General features: G+C 34.3%; 1 protein-coding gene across 1 annotated transcript; it reads right to left on the bottom strand.

Annotated features, from left to right (window-relative positions):
- Positions 1–1245: 1245 nt before the first annotated feature.
- On the bottom strand, positions 1246–9252 carry LOC109802560 (Transducin/WD40 repeat-like superfamily protein). Its single transcript, XM_020363965.3, has 10 exons — positions 8870–9252; positions 8647–8752; positions 7159–7219; positions 6769–7061; positions 6110–6249; positions 3961–4035; positions 3419–3509; positions 2613–2816; positions 2461–2505; positions 1246–1772 (listed from the first exon to the last, which is right to left on the bottom strand). The coding sequence occupies exons 1-10, from the start codon at positions 9047–9049 to the stop codon at positions 1687–1689; spliced, it is 1281 nt and encodes a 426-aa protein (XP_020219554.1). The 5' UTR covers positions 9050–9252; the 3' UTR covers positions 1246–1686.
- Between the last annotated feature and the right edge of the window lie 6486 nt (positions 9253–15738).

The following is a 15738-nucleotide window of genomic DNA, read 5'->3' as shown; positions in this document are numbered from 1 at the left end:
TATTGTCCTTAATTCTACTAATGGGTTTTTCAGCTTTTGTAACTGGCCCAAAACAATTATTAAAGCCCTCTTAGTAACACATTAGTTTGTTATTTTTCTTTGTGCCTTTTCCTGTTTTCATAACTCACCAAACCATTTTTAAAACCTCTCTGTTTTTTTTTTGTTTTTTGTTTAACGTTTAAGTTTATGCACAAAAATTATGAAAATAATTGATATTTTTATTTTTCAAAGTATTTATTACTTATTTTCCTGTTATACTTTTTAGATGGTTAGAGAAGAAATAAATATATTAAAAAATGAATAAACACATTATTCAATAAAAATACATTAATCATCAAAGATAAAAATGAAGAAAAAAATTAATAATTCATTAATTTTTAAAAAGTGACAATAAAAAAAAATAATATCAAAACAATTATGAATAAAAAAGGAGTATCACTTTAGGGTTTTTTTGTGTAATTTTTCTATGGTCCAGAATTCTTGTGCGTGGTTTCTTTTTGTAACTCGCCTAAACGATTTTGGAAGCTTCCTACTTAACACTTTAGGTCGTACCGTTGTTGTATTTTACTTTTTCATTATAAAAAAAAAGCTTAAATATGTTTTTAGTCCCTCAAATTTAAGACAAATTTGTTTTTGATCTCTCAAATTTAAAACTGTTGTTTTTAGTCCCTGTAATTTTCAAAAATTTTATTTTAGTCCCTTAGATTACCAATAACATATTTGAAAGTGACTAATTAAGACAGTTATGCAATATCAACCAGATTAAATATGATATTTTCACTAATAGAAACACAAATAGGTAGATTTTATGCAATAATGTTTGATAAATTTCTTAACAAAATTTGAATATAAAGACTAAAATAAGATATTTTGAAATTACAGGGACTAAAAATAACAATTTTAAATTTGGGGAACCAAAAACAGATTTACCTTAAATTTGAGGGACTAAAAACATATTTAAGCCTAAAAAAAAACCCGCATAATTAACCGAAAGTCATCAGTAGAAATAGTTTGATAGTTATATTTCTTGATTAAAAATCAAAATTCAATCTCTATCTTAAATTTGAAATTATAATTGAAAATAATACTTTATGGGAACCAATCCGATGAGAATCACACAGTTAAGAAAAACAAACCCATAACTAATCTAAAACACCGCTGCACGTTTTAGATTTAAGATGTGCACCAAATCTCGTTGAAATTCAGAGTTATTTCCCAATATAGCCATTTCAAAACCTTCAAAAATGGATGGAATAATACCCTGAAAATATTTTAGCTGAAAATATGAAAGTTATTCTCTTTTTAAATAACAAACTATAGCCACTAACATGTCTATTATGTTCTCTCCCAAAGTTACTAATAGACTATTCTCGCATCACTTGAATGACGTCAGCCTCACTAGCACAACCAAAACCAACATCATTATCTAAAAGTCTATAAAAATTATCACAAAAATTCGGAAAGATCCAAGTCTAAGCAGCAAGCAACTAAAGGCTTGTGTCATTTCAGCTCATCCTAGTTTCTGATTCAACTTTCATATGATACCGTGCAGCTCTAATCAAGTTGTAGAGTGACTGAACCAACGAGAGAGAGCAAGTCCCAGAACTTTTGAAGAGTGCATAAATTAGTGGTCAGTACGTGCACGTGCATTGGCATTTGGCATGCTACTAGTACGATGGTGGTGGATTAGGAGGAAGGAAGAGATGGAGATGCCCACAACTTCACTTTCTTGTCAGCACTGGCTGTGGCTAAAACCAAGACTTGTTCATTTCCTGTAAAAGTAACCATAATAATTAAGATGACAAAAAATGACGTGCTGCTTAGCATAAGATACCTTGTAGGCATCATAATGAGTAGAATTTGTAAAAGGTATAGTAATGTTTTTTGGTCCTCCAAGTAGTATTTTTTTTTTTATTTCCTAAAATTTAAAACATGATTTTAGTCCCCAAAATATAAAAAGTTATTATTTTAGTCCTCAAATTTAGAATAAATTTATTTTAGACCTTCAAATTTAAAATTTATCTTTTTAACTCTATAATTTCAAAAAAATATCATTTTAGTCCCCTTAGGGCCAATAATAACATAATTGAGAGTGACATTGAGATAATTATGCAGTATTATTAATTTAATGTGATGTTTTCACTGCCAAAAACATTAGTAAGAGAATTTTGTTCAAAGATTCAGTATTAGATGAGTTTTATTTGACGGATTTACTAAGGAACTTTGAGTAGAGAGACTAAATAATCATTTTTTATATTTTGAGAACTTGGTATTTTCTCACAGTTAATATCAATTTAATTTTTTAGTTATCTACATAACTTTGCCTTATCGTAACACAGATTAGCAAACAGGATACAAGAAACAGATATGTCAGAAAATTTGTGTCAATGATGGAAATTTGTTGACAACAATAAATAAGGTAAGCAACCAAAATGAATCGAGTCAGATTAGCAGCTTTACCCATTGGAATTGTTTTAGGAGCCCACGTAATGCAAGAAATGTCACCTGCAAGTGAAGAAAATAATCAATGACTTGAGGATCATAGATAGAAAATTACTTGACTTTTTAGTTGCAAAGTAAAGATAAATGAAAGGGTTGAAGCTTGGACATACTATCATGGGCTTTCTCAGCTGTATCCAAAACCTTTCCAGTCTCAACACATAACCACTGCAATGTGGAACCATGGGTCGCAGCCAAAATTTTTCCATCAGGGGAAATACTCAGGTGGTCATAGTGCAATGTAGTACCAGAAGAATCATGAAGAGGGATTGGGAACACCTTCAGCGTCTTTGGATCCTCATCAAGATGATAACGAACTTCAGGATACAAGGAAAATAAAGGTGAGAAGAGTTGAATTAGTTAACCTAGTCCTTAAGACAGCACATACGAACATTTAAATAAGAACCCTACTCAAATCCCCTGGAGGGAAGAATACCTTTAATTGATCAAATAACAAACACATTTATCAGGCCAAAAAAACATGCAAAAGGAAGCATGCCCATTTTCAGCCATAGAATCTCGTCAAAGTACTATTTTGAATTCTTCATTAACAATATCACGTATCTTTTGTCTAGAACCTTTAAACTACTTGCAACTGAATGTTGACATCAAGAGTTTGCTAGAAAAATAAAATCAATTCATTAAGTGAAAAATAATCATTTTTTAAAATGGAGTAAATTACACTAACTCCCCCATGAGGTTTCTTGAGATTGTACATAACTCCCCACTTTTTTAACATTTACAACAACCTTCTTATGGAGGTACATGGTGTAATGTTTTTCAAACAATTAAAGAGTGTTTGTACAATGTATAAGCAGTGTCAGTGTAGTGTTTTTCAAATAATTAAGAAGGGATATTGGGGGATTAAAAAGGATTGGGTATCAAAGAAAATTTGACAAAACTTTTAAAATTTGCTTACCATTGATATTCCATATTCTCATTGAACCATCCTTGGATGCGGTGATTATTTGCTCAGAGTTTGGTGTAAAGCATAACCAAGTCACTGCACTCTGACACAAGTAATAAACATAAATCATGGTCGAAAAGAAGATAAAGTGAACATCATCTTTATTCTTCTTGTTTAAATTGTAAGTCTCTAACTCTCTTACACACAGTTAATATGCCTACATGCAAAAATGGGAACATCATATTTATTCTTTTGTTTAAATTGTAAATCACACACAAATGCGTCTGCAAGTACACATTCATGAAAAAGTGTCATGCACAACATGCTCATGAAATTTCCATTAATCCAAGATATTCTAATGTAATACATGAAGTTATAAGACTGTACTGCATCAAAATATATGAAAATTAATTAATAATATAACTCTTATATAAATAAAAATATAATGCATTTGAAAGAAACTATAATTTTATGGCTTGAAAAATCTACATATGTAAAAATAGATGTTTAAATTAAATTTCAATCACCCCAAAATAATAATGCTAATATTAAACCTTATGCCCCTTCAGCTGCATGACATTCACAACTTCCTTCACAGATCCATCCTTGGCATATACAATCTCCCAGATCTGCCATACATAGTAAACAAGAAAAAGTGGAGAATACATTACAAAATCTTTCAAAACAGAAGCAGTAACATACTGATAAAAGTTCTCAATCAGAAAATATAATAAAAGGTGAATTTACTATACTAATGATGTATTGAGAGGCTCCCTGAGGTCATCTAACAAATTATTAGACAATTGTATTAATCTCTATTAATGTCAAGGATGAACTAAAAATGGTTTCAGTATTAACCTCAGTTTGATATGGCTTACAATATTAACCGTCCATTAATTTCAGTCACACAAACCATACAAAATCAAGTATTCAGAGGATATTTAATTTAACTGATTTTAACTTTCACAAGTTTTATTGTACAGTGCAGCTTCTAGTGATATATACTTGCAAGTTGCAACTATCTTGGTTCTGGAGGAGGCAAATTTATTGAAAGATTACAAACAAAACTTAAGAATTAACAAATTTGTTGATCATTACACACAAAGCTTTCCTTGACAAGCTAGACCTGTGATCTATTGTGTTTGCATTACTTCAACAGAATATTACTTGAAATTATTCTAAATTTTCAATTGGCGTCAACCTTTTAAATTTGTCTAGATCATGCACTGCCTAAAAATATGATGTCTTCTGACATCAGGAAAATTGTTGACTTCAAGAATCCATTTTCTTCTTTCTCCATCCTCTAGTCTTCAGTCATCCCCCAACAGACTCACTAAATGTCTCCAAGTCATCTTAATATACCCAAAGAGTTGTGAGGGTACATGTCAGGTTTGTGAGTCAGATCCAACCCGATTGCCCATGCCCAATGGCTTAAATAGGTAAGGGCCCGGGTTTGAGTTGCGTCTTTCCTAATGGCTTAGCTTTTTGGCATTGTAGTAAGCACTCTTACAGGTCAGGCTCAACCTGGCAGCCCTTGTTCAGTGGCTTAATTCTTTAATAGGGAAGGCCCGTGTCTAAAGCATAGTGTTGCTAATAGCTTAAGCTGTTGCCATGGTGGTAAACGCTCTCAGTCATAACATTTGGTATTAGCCCAAAGGATTGCAAATTTGCAAGGGTGCATGTTAGGTCTGTGGACTAGGTTCAACCTGATGGCCCATGCCTGATGGCTTAAATAGGAAAGGACTTGCATATGATGCAGAGGGTTATATGTCAGTTGCGCCTTTGCTAATAGCTTAAGCTTTTGGTATGGTGGTAAACACTCTTGGTCATATCATTTGGTACTAGCCCACAGTGCTGCAAGGGTGCATGTTTGGTCTATGGGTATGGTTCAACCCAGTGGCTTATGACCATTGGCTTAAGTAAGGCAATGCCCACATCACAGGGTGTCATATATCAAGAGTTGTGCCTTTGCTAATAACTTAAGCCATTGGCAAGGTGGGTAAGTGCTCTTGGTTATATCACATCCCCTTTTCTCTTTTTTGTTTTCTGGAAAATATTCTTCACAATCCCAGCTTTTACATTTGTTTTCCTACGTAAATAGATGAACACAGACAACTTGAGTCTCTAAAGTCAATCTTCTTCCTCATTCATTTTTCCTCATTGGTCACACTAATAAAAATCATTTGGGCAAACAATTGTTGATAGACTGTTGATAAAATTAAAGTAAAAGGTTTTGTACATATATATATGTGGAGAGAGAGAGGAAGAGAGAGAGAGAGAGAGAGAGAGAGAGAGAGAGAGGACAATAGACAAGGAAGGTGGTTGGATATAAAAACACAAGAAACATGCCATGTTATTTTTAAGTTAACATGCTCAAAGATATTTTACTGTAAGATTTCCAACTTGTTCACTGAACAACGTTTATAGCAGCCTTGTAACATAAACTTCAGACACACAATAAAAATGAAGAATAACTGTTACTAATCGGTTAAAATATTTGCCATGTTGCTTTCTCCCTTTTTCAATTGAATTGTAACAAATACAAGAGGTCATTCCTTAAGGCCAGCACCAAACGGATGGTTGGCACAGCCTTGTTGCTGAGGTGTAATGATACTGACTAAATAAATCTGGCATTCAACCCTAGCTGGTAAGATAGATTAGTAACTTTTAATAAATTAAACACACTTGCACATTAACGCTAACCTTCACGTCTGCAGTAAATGCTGCTGCTGCAATAAAACGACCATTGGGAGATATAGCAGCCATGGTATTTTTCAATTGATTTGTATCCACATGCCCCACACTCTTCCCAGATTTTCCATGCCAAAGAATGATGTCAGTCCCTGAATTAGAAATCAAATTTAGAACAGGTTGTAGAAAGCCAACATCAAGCATTATATGTTGTCAGCATAAAGACAGTGGCAATAATTTCATTAGCAAATAGAAATATTAGTATAAGACAGTGCATTTGGTTTAACGAGCAGCAGAAATCTCAAGCAAGATTCCAATTTTAGTTAATAACTTATTTTTTTTCTTACTCAGAAATGCCTCATTAGATGCTGTAAGACAATATTGGTAGCTGAGATGTTTTCATTTGCAGTATTTAGAGGTCAAATATATATTGTAGGTTCAGAGAAGCAAACACAAAATAAACAAAAACGTATACTCCATTTAAATCACTTTTTGGACCTTAACCTTTACCCATACAAGCATTTCTTTTTTCCACAAGGTACTTCTAATTAAAATTGAACTTCCCTTCATAATTGCTGCATACTATTAGGTAGAAGACCCTGAATATATAAATAAATTACGAAAGAAAACTTCCGTTATAGATTCTAATGGGAATGATGTTGTAAAGATACCTTCTGAACATGAGGCAATAATTGTACTTCCATCTGCACTGCCATAAGTTGCCGAGGTTCCAAACATAGTTATTATTGACTTTTTATCATGAACCTTGTGATGCTCCCACTTAATTTCCGGGAGAGGAAGCTTTGCTTGTGGTTTATTTTCAGAAGTTTTTGGCTTCTCTTCTCCATACATGTATAGTGAACAACCAGAGAGAGTATGAGATGCCACAACAATGGAGGATGCATCATCAGAAAATGTAACTGCTGTTGGATGACCACCGGCAGGCAAATTAATCCTTAGAAACCTGCAAAAGAGTTGAGATAATAAATTTATAAATATGAAATATGATTGATATTGAGTTGATATGCATATGTATCAAGAGGCTCTTGAAATTCACATACTTGAAACTTTTACTTGAAGCATCATCCAACTTAAATACTCTCACAACTCCATCAGCACAAGCTGTTTTCACAGACAGTTTAAGGTAGGAATGTAAGAAAAAGTTTAATATAATGCTTAATTGCTTGTACTAGTAAAAATAAATAAATCATTATAACAGGTACAATCTAAGGTGGAAGAAACATAGAAAGGAAATTAGGAAACAAGATGCATGAAAAATACAAGTCAACACATGCGATGACTTTGAGACAATAAGGAACATAAAATAAGGAGTCTGCAAATGCTGAGCATTATTTGCAGTTTCTTCATGTCATTCGCTGGAGCAGTTTGTCCACAACTTCAATGGTATATCTTCGCCTCTTAAACATGTTACGGCCAATGGGACAAAATTATGATTATGGCTGCTCAATTCATGGTGCTTTAATTACATATAGATATAGCCCCTTTTTATGCAGAAAGACTGATCAAATCTGTTGTGTTTAAAAGCCATTTTGGTCTTCTTTTGGTTTTAGTTTCTTTATTTTGACAGGTAATTCATTATCCATTTAGTATTTTCTCTCATCTCCCTAATGATATTTCTTGTTTAACAAAATAATAATAATCAACAAGTCAACAGTAGGTCAAGATGGGCTTTTCTCAGTACACAAAATGAGTATAATTAGAATTTTTTTAATTAAGAGATGCACATAGAAGTGGCAACAGATAGGATACTTGGGAATTAGCTCTCAATTCTCATACCCATGTTCAATAAAAGCAAATCTCCTCAGATATATACTTCCATGCAAGTAGCAACTTTAGTACCCAATACCCATAACCATATCCTGTAGACCTGTACGTACCTATATATTCATACCTAGACATATACTTGCATTTAGTCATATGAAATATGTTTTCCTCATAAATGTATTTTCCTTTGAAAAAATAAGCTATACATCGACAGTGCAAAATATTACATTGTCATCCAACAATCACATACCACCGCATCGAGTGACCTTGTTAACTTTTACAATAAATAACTAAAACTTCTTAATAACGAAGAATTGTAATTAGAAGATAGAGTAAAAATATTTTCCACTATCAGTACATAGTCGTTAAACTCTTTTCCTTTTGACAATCTAGTAATTAGGAAAGAGTTTAATAGCTATGCACTGTCAGTGTAAAATTTGTTACACTTACAACCAATCTTAAAATCACCATTGGTAAGATTTTTAAGGTAATTATCGCAACGGTCAACAAACTTACCATACATGATAGTTTGTAATCAGATGATAGTATAAAACTACTTTAGTCAGACAATGCATAGCTTGTTTTGTCGTGAAATAATGCTATACTAGTAAAATTAATAAATAAAAAAATAATTGCATCAATTATAATGCAACATCCAACTGGTTTTGATATCTAACTACAAAGATGAAAGACCGATCTCGTGAATAAGGAAAGCAAAGGTCACAAACGAAGTAAACTCAGCATTGGCATTCAAAGAAAGAAACCTGTGGCCAAATTTCGTCCATCGTGAGAGAAGCATATCCCGGTGACTGCATCACCGTGGCCCTTCAAGGTATTCAAATCCAAGGGATGATGTCGCTTGTTTTGGTCCTGAAGAAAAGGTGAAGCCAAAGTGTAAAATCAATGATAATCAGAAAAGCGGGAAATCGTAATGGATTAATTGAGAAAGCAAGTTGAAGGTTGGGCGAGGGTGGAATTGGAGAAGACCTTGTCGGAGGAATGGGGTTTGGAGAGAGGCTTCTTGGGAGGGGGTTTAGGTTTGGGATTGGGATTGGCGATGGATCGGATTTCGGATTGGCGCTTGCGGAAGTAGGAGTTGAAGAAGAGGAGGGCGATAATGGCGCCCAACACGAGGGATAGCGCTACAATGGGTAGCAGTGGATCCATTCCCGATTACGAGAGTGTGTGTGATGAAAACACGAGACGAAGAAGGGTTTGATTTTGTTAAAGTTTAGGCTTGCTTGGTTTGGTTTGGGTGAAGTTGCACTTGCACTTGTACACCTGGATTCTTAATTAAGTCTCCATCTGGCATCTGCACGTCGTGCCTTCTCACTCTCAGTATTCACTATTCAGTATGCCAATCGCCCTGTGGAGCTCTTACTAGGATACCCCTGGTTATTCTGTTAGATCCAAATTTATTTTATATAGAATTTTATAAATATATGTACATATTTATGGAATTTTGATAATTATTTTTAATAAAATTTTAATTTTATGTTTTATTTTTATATTAATTATATTAAAATATTAAAAATAATTAATTAATATTAATTTATCATTTTTTCTATCATTATCGTTTATTTATTTATTATTATTTTTTTACACTTTAACGTTAAATTCAATTTCCAAACTTTCTATAAACAATATTACTTTTGCTTATATTTTTTAAGTTTGTTTTACGCTAGTCTTTAAATAAAAAATACGAACGATCTCTTTTTTGAGTTTTTTTCTATAATTATTATAAAGAATTTAATAGTTACAATACCCATCTATTTACAGGGTAAACACAAGAGGAAAGGCTTGAAGAAAAATAGTATTAAAAAAAACCAAGCATATTTTAAAAACAAATAACTGTGCCACCATGCACGTTGGACGACTCTAACCATAACCATCGCTCCCGACAAATTCAAGAGCTAATAAAAATAAATGGAAATTCACAGCAAAGATGTAGAGTGTTGATTTTAGTTTTCAATGACTGTGTTTGTTTTCCCCAACTATATGGATAGGAATGTGTTCTTTTAATATTTGTTAATTCTTTGTTGACGGCAATTTTAGCATTTATTTATTTTTTTTAAAATAATCGGTGTTCTCAATTTATTTAATATTAATTATCTTTAATTTATTCTTCTGTAAATTCTTCAAAATTATTGTGACACCCTTACTACCCCAACACATATATTGTAATAAATCTTTCTTATTACAGTAAAAGGGTTCACATGAGAAACTTCGAACAACCACGTTAGCAGAAATATAACACATAACACACAAGAGTTTTTACAAATTGTTTTTAAAATAATATTACAGTACCAAATTCACACGAATATTTCGCTCCTAAAAATCCTTTGCCCCGATGTCACAATATCAGAGCATTTCCCAAAATAAAACTGTTGGCATCCTATATGCCACTTGCAGCCGGATCCTCTCCACCTAAAATATCCACAATTTATACGGTGAGAAAAGAAGATATCTATATGCAAAGTACATCCAAACACACCATGTTAAAATCTCATCATATTTTCTTTATTTAATAAAATATTTACGAGCATGTATCATAATTTATCAATCCATCACAATCCACTTAGATTTTATAATTAACAAAATCATTTATACCTTTTCTCATTCACATCATTAAAACCATTATTTCACCATTCATAACTCATGTCAATCTCAACATCATTTCCACATCAATAATTCATGCCAATCTCAACAATTAACACTATGCCAAGACCTCGCCACATCTGACACAAGTGATACGGGTTAATTGCCTCACTCAACCCACACCAGACCAGGGTCATGCCCTCCCTGTAGCATCACTTACCCAGGGGCCATGCCATCCCTAATCATTTGGTGTGAGGAAACACAATCACATTACAATCAATACAATCTCTTGCAATTAACCCTATGCCAGGGCTGCCATAAACGACATAAATGGTGGTGTTAACTGTCTTACTCATCCCACACCATGCTAGGGTCACGCCCTCCCTGTAGCACCACTAACCCAGGGGCCGTGCCGTCCCTAGTCATCGATGTGAGGCACCACAATCACAATCAAAATCACATTCATACATCCTTTCATCTTATAACTCAAATTCATATCACGTACGCAATTCCATATCACATAGATAAGCTCAATAAAATAGGGTTTACATACCCCTCAAGCAATTCACATCAATATCATTAATTCTTAACAAGTAATATAACAATAACTTTCATTAATATAATAATCAATAGAATAATTAATATAAACAGTAAAACCCCTCATTATTCCAAAATCTAGCTCACCGCATTTTCCTTACAATTCATTCTTCTTCACAGATCATCATTCCTACACTTAGGCATATTTATAAACCTCAACACAGATAATTTTAATAGAACCAATAATTCTCCAAATCAAATAATTGTAAAATCAATCATAATCCTAAGGAATTCTTCCTCTACCCAATTCCCTCATGTACTATACATATAAATAATCCCCTTTTCCCCCGTACCTGGATAAATAGGAACTCAGGCAGAACCTCCTCCTCTTTTTCTTAAACCGGACCGGAACTAGAGTAGAACCTCCTCTATCTTCCTCCTCCTTTCTCTCCTTAGGCAGAACCTCCTCTACTGGATTCTTCTTCTTCTCTCTCTCCTTTTCCTTCCCCTCCTCTCTCTCTTTCTCCCTTTCTCTCTCTTCTTTCTCTCTCTAGGACCTCTTCTCCAAGTTATGAATTTCCAAATACCCTAGGGCCCTATTTATAAGCATTCTGATGCACCCGGAACGGCCCGTACTGAATTCGGAACGGCCCGTTCCGGAACCTTCGAATCTGTGCAAATTTTTGAACTGGAACGGCCCGTTCTAAAATCAGAACGGCCTGTTCCAAAACCCAGCAGAGCGACCCGTTCTCCTTCCGGAACGGCCCGTTCTGCAAGGAGAACGCCCCGTTCTTCAAGCAGAACGGCCCGTTCTCCTTTGGAGAACAGCCCGTTCCAGACCCGTTCCGAAACTTAAAATTTAGCCACTTTCTTTATTTCGGAACGGCCCGTTTCACTTTTGAAACGGCCCGTTCCGGGCACGAATTGGGCCTAAGGCCCAGCAAAAAAATGGACTGTTACAATTATCATAATTAAAAACAATCCATTTATTAAAAAAATGTTATTTTAATAAAAGTATAATTTTAAATCTGTGTAAAAAACCTGAAAACAATCATTTTAATATAAAAAGAGTACAAGATTACAAATTTTATTTTCCATATAATATTTTAAAAAATTCATATTCTCATGTTCTTAATTTTTAAGCAAAGTGAGTGTAATGTTTTGAACTGATAGATCACTAATTGAATTATGTGTCTTGATGTTTATTAATTTTTTTAAAAAAATATTTATGTCATATATATTTTATATCTATAAATTTTAATAAAATTCATTCCATGTTTAAAAGAAGACTCTAAAAGAATTGTAGTATTGAACAACCAAATTATAGACTAGTTGATCAACATAAATAATATAGTTTTAAATTAAAAATTTATTATATAAATTAATTAAGTAAATTGTATAATAATAGAGCATCTTAATTTAATAATCACTAATATTTAAATAATTATATTCATCTGGGTTAAGTTTCACCTTATTTAAAATTATAAATAAACTACAAAATAATTTAATTATATAGATCGTATTTATCAAATTACCCCAGTAGATATACTAGTTTGGTTGAGTGGTAAATCAATGATAAATTCAATTGGTGGGATTTGGGATCAATTCCCACGTGCTACCATTTTACAACATACTTTACTGCATGTTTATTTTCTAAAATTTGACTTGAAGAACGCACTGACATGGAATAAACTTGGAGCTTCAAATATAACATTCAGCAGAGTCTCTGAAGAAGCCCCACCTTAGCAAGATAATCCACACGTTGGTTTGCTTCCCAGAATGAATGCTCCACCCTATAATCCCAATTTTCCTGCAATAGTCGTTGGACAAGAACCACCTCATTCCCAAACCGGTGGGAAAAAGAAACTAGACTAGTTACTAGTGAAACAACCAATTAGAGTAGTAGACCACCTTCATATTAGTATAAAATTACTTAAACATTTATATTTTATCGTACATTTTTTTAATATTTTTTAATAAAAATATTGGGCTGAATATCACTCAGATGTCTAACATGACTTACATGTCCTTGAAGCAACATATAGATATGGGTCTCACACTCGGCAAAAAGTTCAGATTCCTAAGCTTAAAAAAGCTTATCCGGATAAGCTTAGGACTAGATCACGAAGAGTTCCAAACTATCTTGATGTTTTGTTTGAGTTTGGTATTTGACTAGATTTCATACTTTGATGTTGTACATTGATTTTGGCCTATGATTCATTTGTTTTTTCTTTATTTTTACTTTACATTTTATAGTGAGTTTTGGTTTGGTCCTCCACTTGTACCTTTACATTTCTTTATATTTTAGTTCATTCTGATATGTTACAGATGAAAGATGTGGGCTGAGATACTAACCTAGTTAGGATCTCTTGCCCGCATAATGATGCATTAACATATCTATCTTTTCTAAAAATTGTATTACTAAAAAATAATGACATTCTAACAATGTTAACATCTCAAAATTTAACAATCATTTATAGCATATGAATGTATATATAAAACGGAAAAAACAAAATGAAAGCAATATGAGAAGATTTAGCCAAAAACCCAAACAAAAATTAACAAAACCTAAAAAATGGAAGGCTCTAATGATTACCAAAAAAAATCATCATTAATTTATTTATACAAAAATTTCATTCTCAATGACAAAAAAATATGCATACTAGAACAAAAATGACAATAATGCAACCACTTATTTTAAATCTCTCAAAGAACTAAAAGTCTAAAACATATTCTTAAGAGTTGATAAAATAAGGGTAAAATCACTTTTCAGCCAAAAATTATACCAATCCATCTCATGGGTCGTTTTAATGGCCAAAATAGTAACCATTGATTCAACAAAAAGAACATATTTAATACCAATAAATGTGGAGAAGACCCCAAGAAATGCTCCACCAGAGTAAAAAAAATAAAAAATACCCTCACTCGCAGCAAGCCCTGGATAGCCGATCGAAATAGAATTTTAAAAGGCTGCCTTAATGTCAGAATTAAATTTATTTTTACGTTCTTCATATTTTAACTTTCATAAAGACATTTCCAATATTAATCAAATCTATTTTTTTAAATATTCAAAAATGTCATTCCTATCACCATATTCTCAAAAATGAGTAAATATTTAATACTTTTAACCAAATCTAGCTAAATTCTAAGTTACAATTATTATGTATATATTGAACCTTTGACCTACTATTTCATTTTAATTTGAACATTTTTTTAATTGATTGAATTATCTTGTTTTTTTTTTTTTTGGTAAAGTATGAAACTAAAAAACAACAAAGAAGCTCAAGACATAGAGTCTCTTCCTAATGGTAGCAGGATAAAATCTGGAGGACTTCTCCAAAATACAGTGGAACCTAGGTTCCGTACACCCCAACTAGCAAGTGTATGAGCTACTGAATTTAGCTCTTTAGGGATATAGGTTACGTACACTACCCAGACCCAAGCTAACATTCGCTTAACACGACGAATGACATCATAGTGTTTATGTAGGTAGTCCCTATCTGGTGACTGATCTTGCAGCATCGTAACAGCTCCCAGGCAATCACATTCGCAGCTCACTTTCCGAAATCCTCCTTCCCAACAAAGCAATAAGCCCTCCTCCAAGGCCAACAACTCTGCACGTAACGCATCTCCCTGTGAAGCCCCACGCGAAAAGCCCCCCGCCACATACCGGCCCAATCACGAATTACGCCACCCATCCCCATAGTAGCAGACCCACTCAACCAACTCCCGTCTGTGTTTAACTTGACCCACGGGTGCTCTGGGGGCCTCCATAGTGCTTGCTCCACCCCTAAACGCCTCCTAGCATTATACACATTGTTCTCCACCGTAGACAGCAACACTTTCCGACGGATCATCGGAACCCGCCACAGCTCGCCATTAAACAACATGTGATTCCTAAACCGCCAAAGCCACCACAAGGTGATGGATAGTTCAATAACATCCTTGTGCAGAATAATTCCCTTCAGCCACTGAAAACAGTCCATTACTGAGAAAGACCACCCCACGCTGACCCCGCCAGACATCCACACCTCCCGCGAGTACGGGCAGTCCCGAAGAGCATGTAAAATGGTCTCACGCGGGCAAGAACAACGCGAGCATGCACCTGACTCGGCCAACCTCCTATCAGCCCGAACTTGATTCGTTGGGAGGGCTAAATGAAGGCATTGCCACAAAAAAAACTTCACTTCTCAGGGACCATTACCTTCCAAAGCTTCTTCCAAACTTCATCCCCCTCCGATGACCGTACCGGGGTTAGAAAGCGATACCCAGATGCCGCTGAGTAGCAACCCGAGATGTCACCCCTCCATGCAAAGTGGTCCAGCCTCAAGGAGGAACTTACGACACTCAACTGACAGACCGAGTGAACCAATTCAGTAGGGAGGACAGTGTGCAAGATGTTGAAGTTCCATTCTCCACTCTCCCAGCAGTCTGCGACCGTCTTGTTGGTGTCCGCAATGTGAACAAAAGGGACTTTTTCGCACCAAAGCCCAGTACCTGTCCAGTCCGTGTACTAGAGGGATGAGGCACCCGACCCTAGGTGAGGCTGGAATCCCTCACGAAGTGAAGGTAGGGCCTTAATAATACTCGACCAGATTGGAGAAGCACCCCGCCTGGTTTGAGCACACAGGATAGAGTCACCATGAAGGTATAGATTACTGAGGAGATGCACCCAAGGCTTCTGTGGAGCCGATAGCATATCCCAAACTAACTTTCCAAGA

The sequence above is a fragment of the Cajanus cajan genome, chromosome 4, assembly GCF_000230855.2.
Source record: "Cajanus cajan strain Asha chromosome 4, NIPB_CcT2T_4, whole genome shotgun sequence".
NCBI lineage: Eukaryota > Viridiplantae > Streptophyta > Magnoliopsida > Fabales > Fabaceae > Cajanus > Cajanus cajan.
Note: the sequence above shows the minus strand (reverse complement) of the source record. Positions and strands in the feature narration are given on the sequence as shown.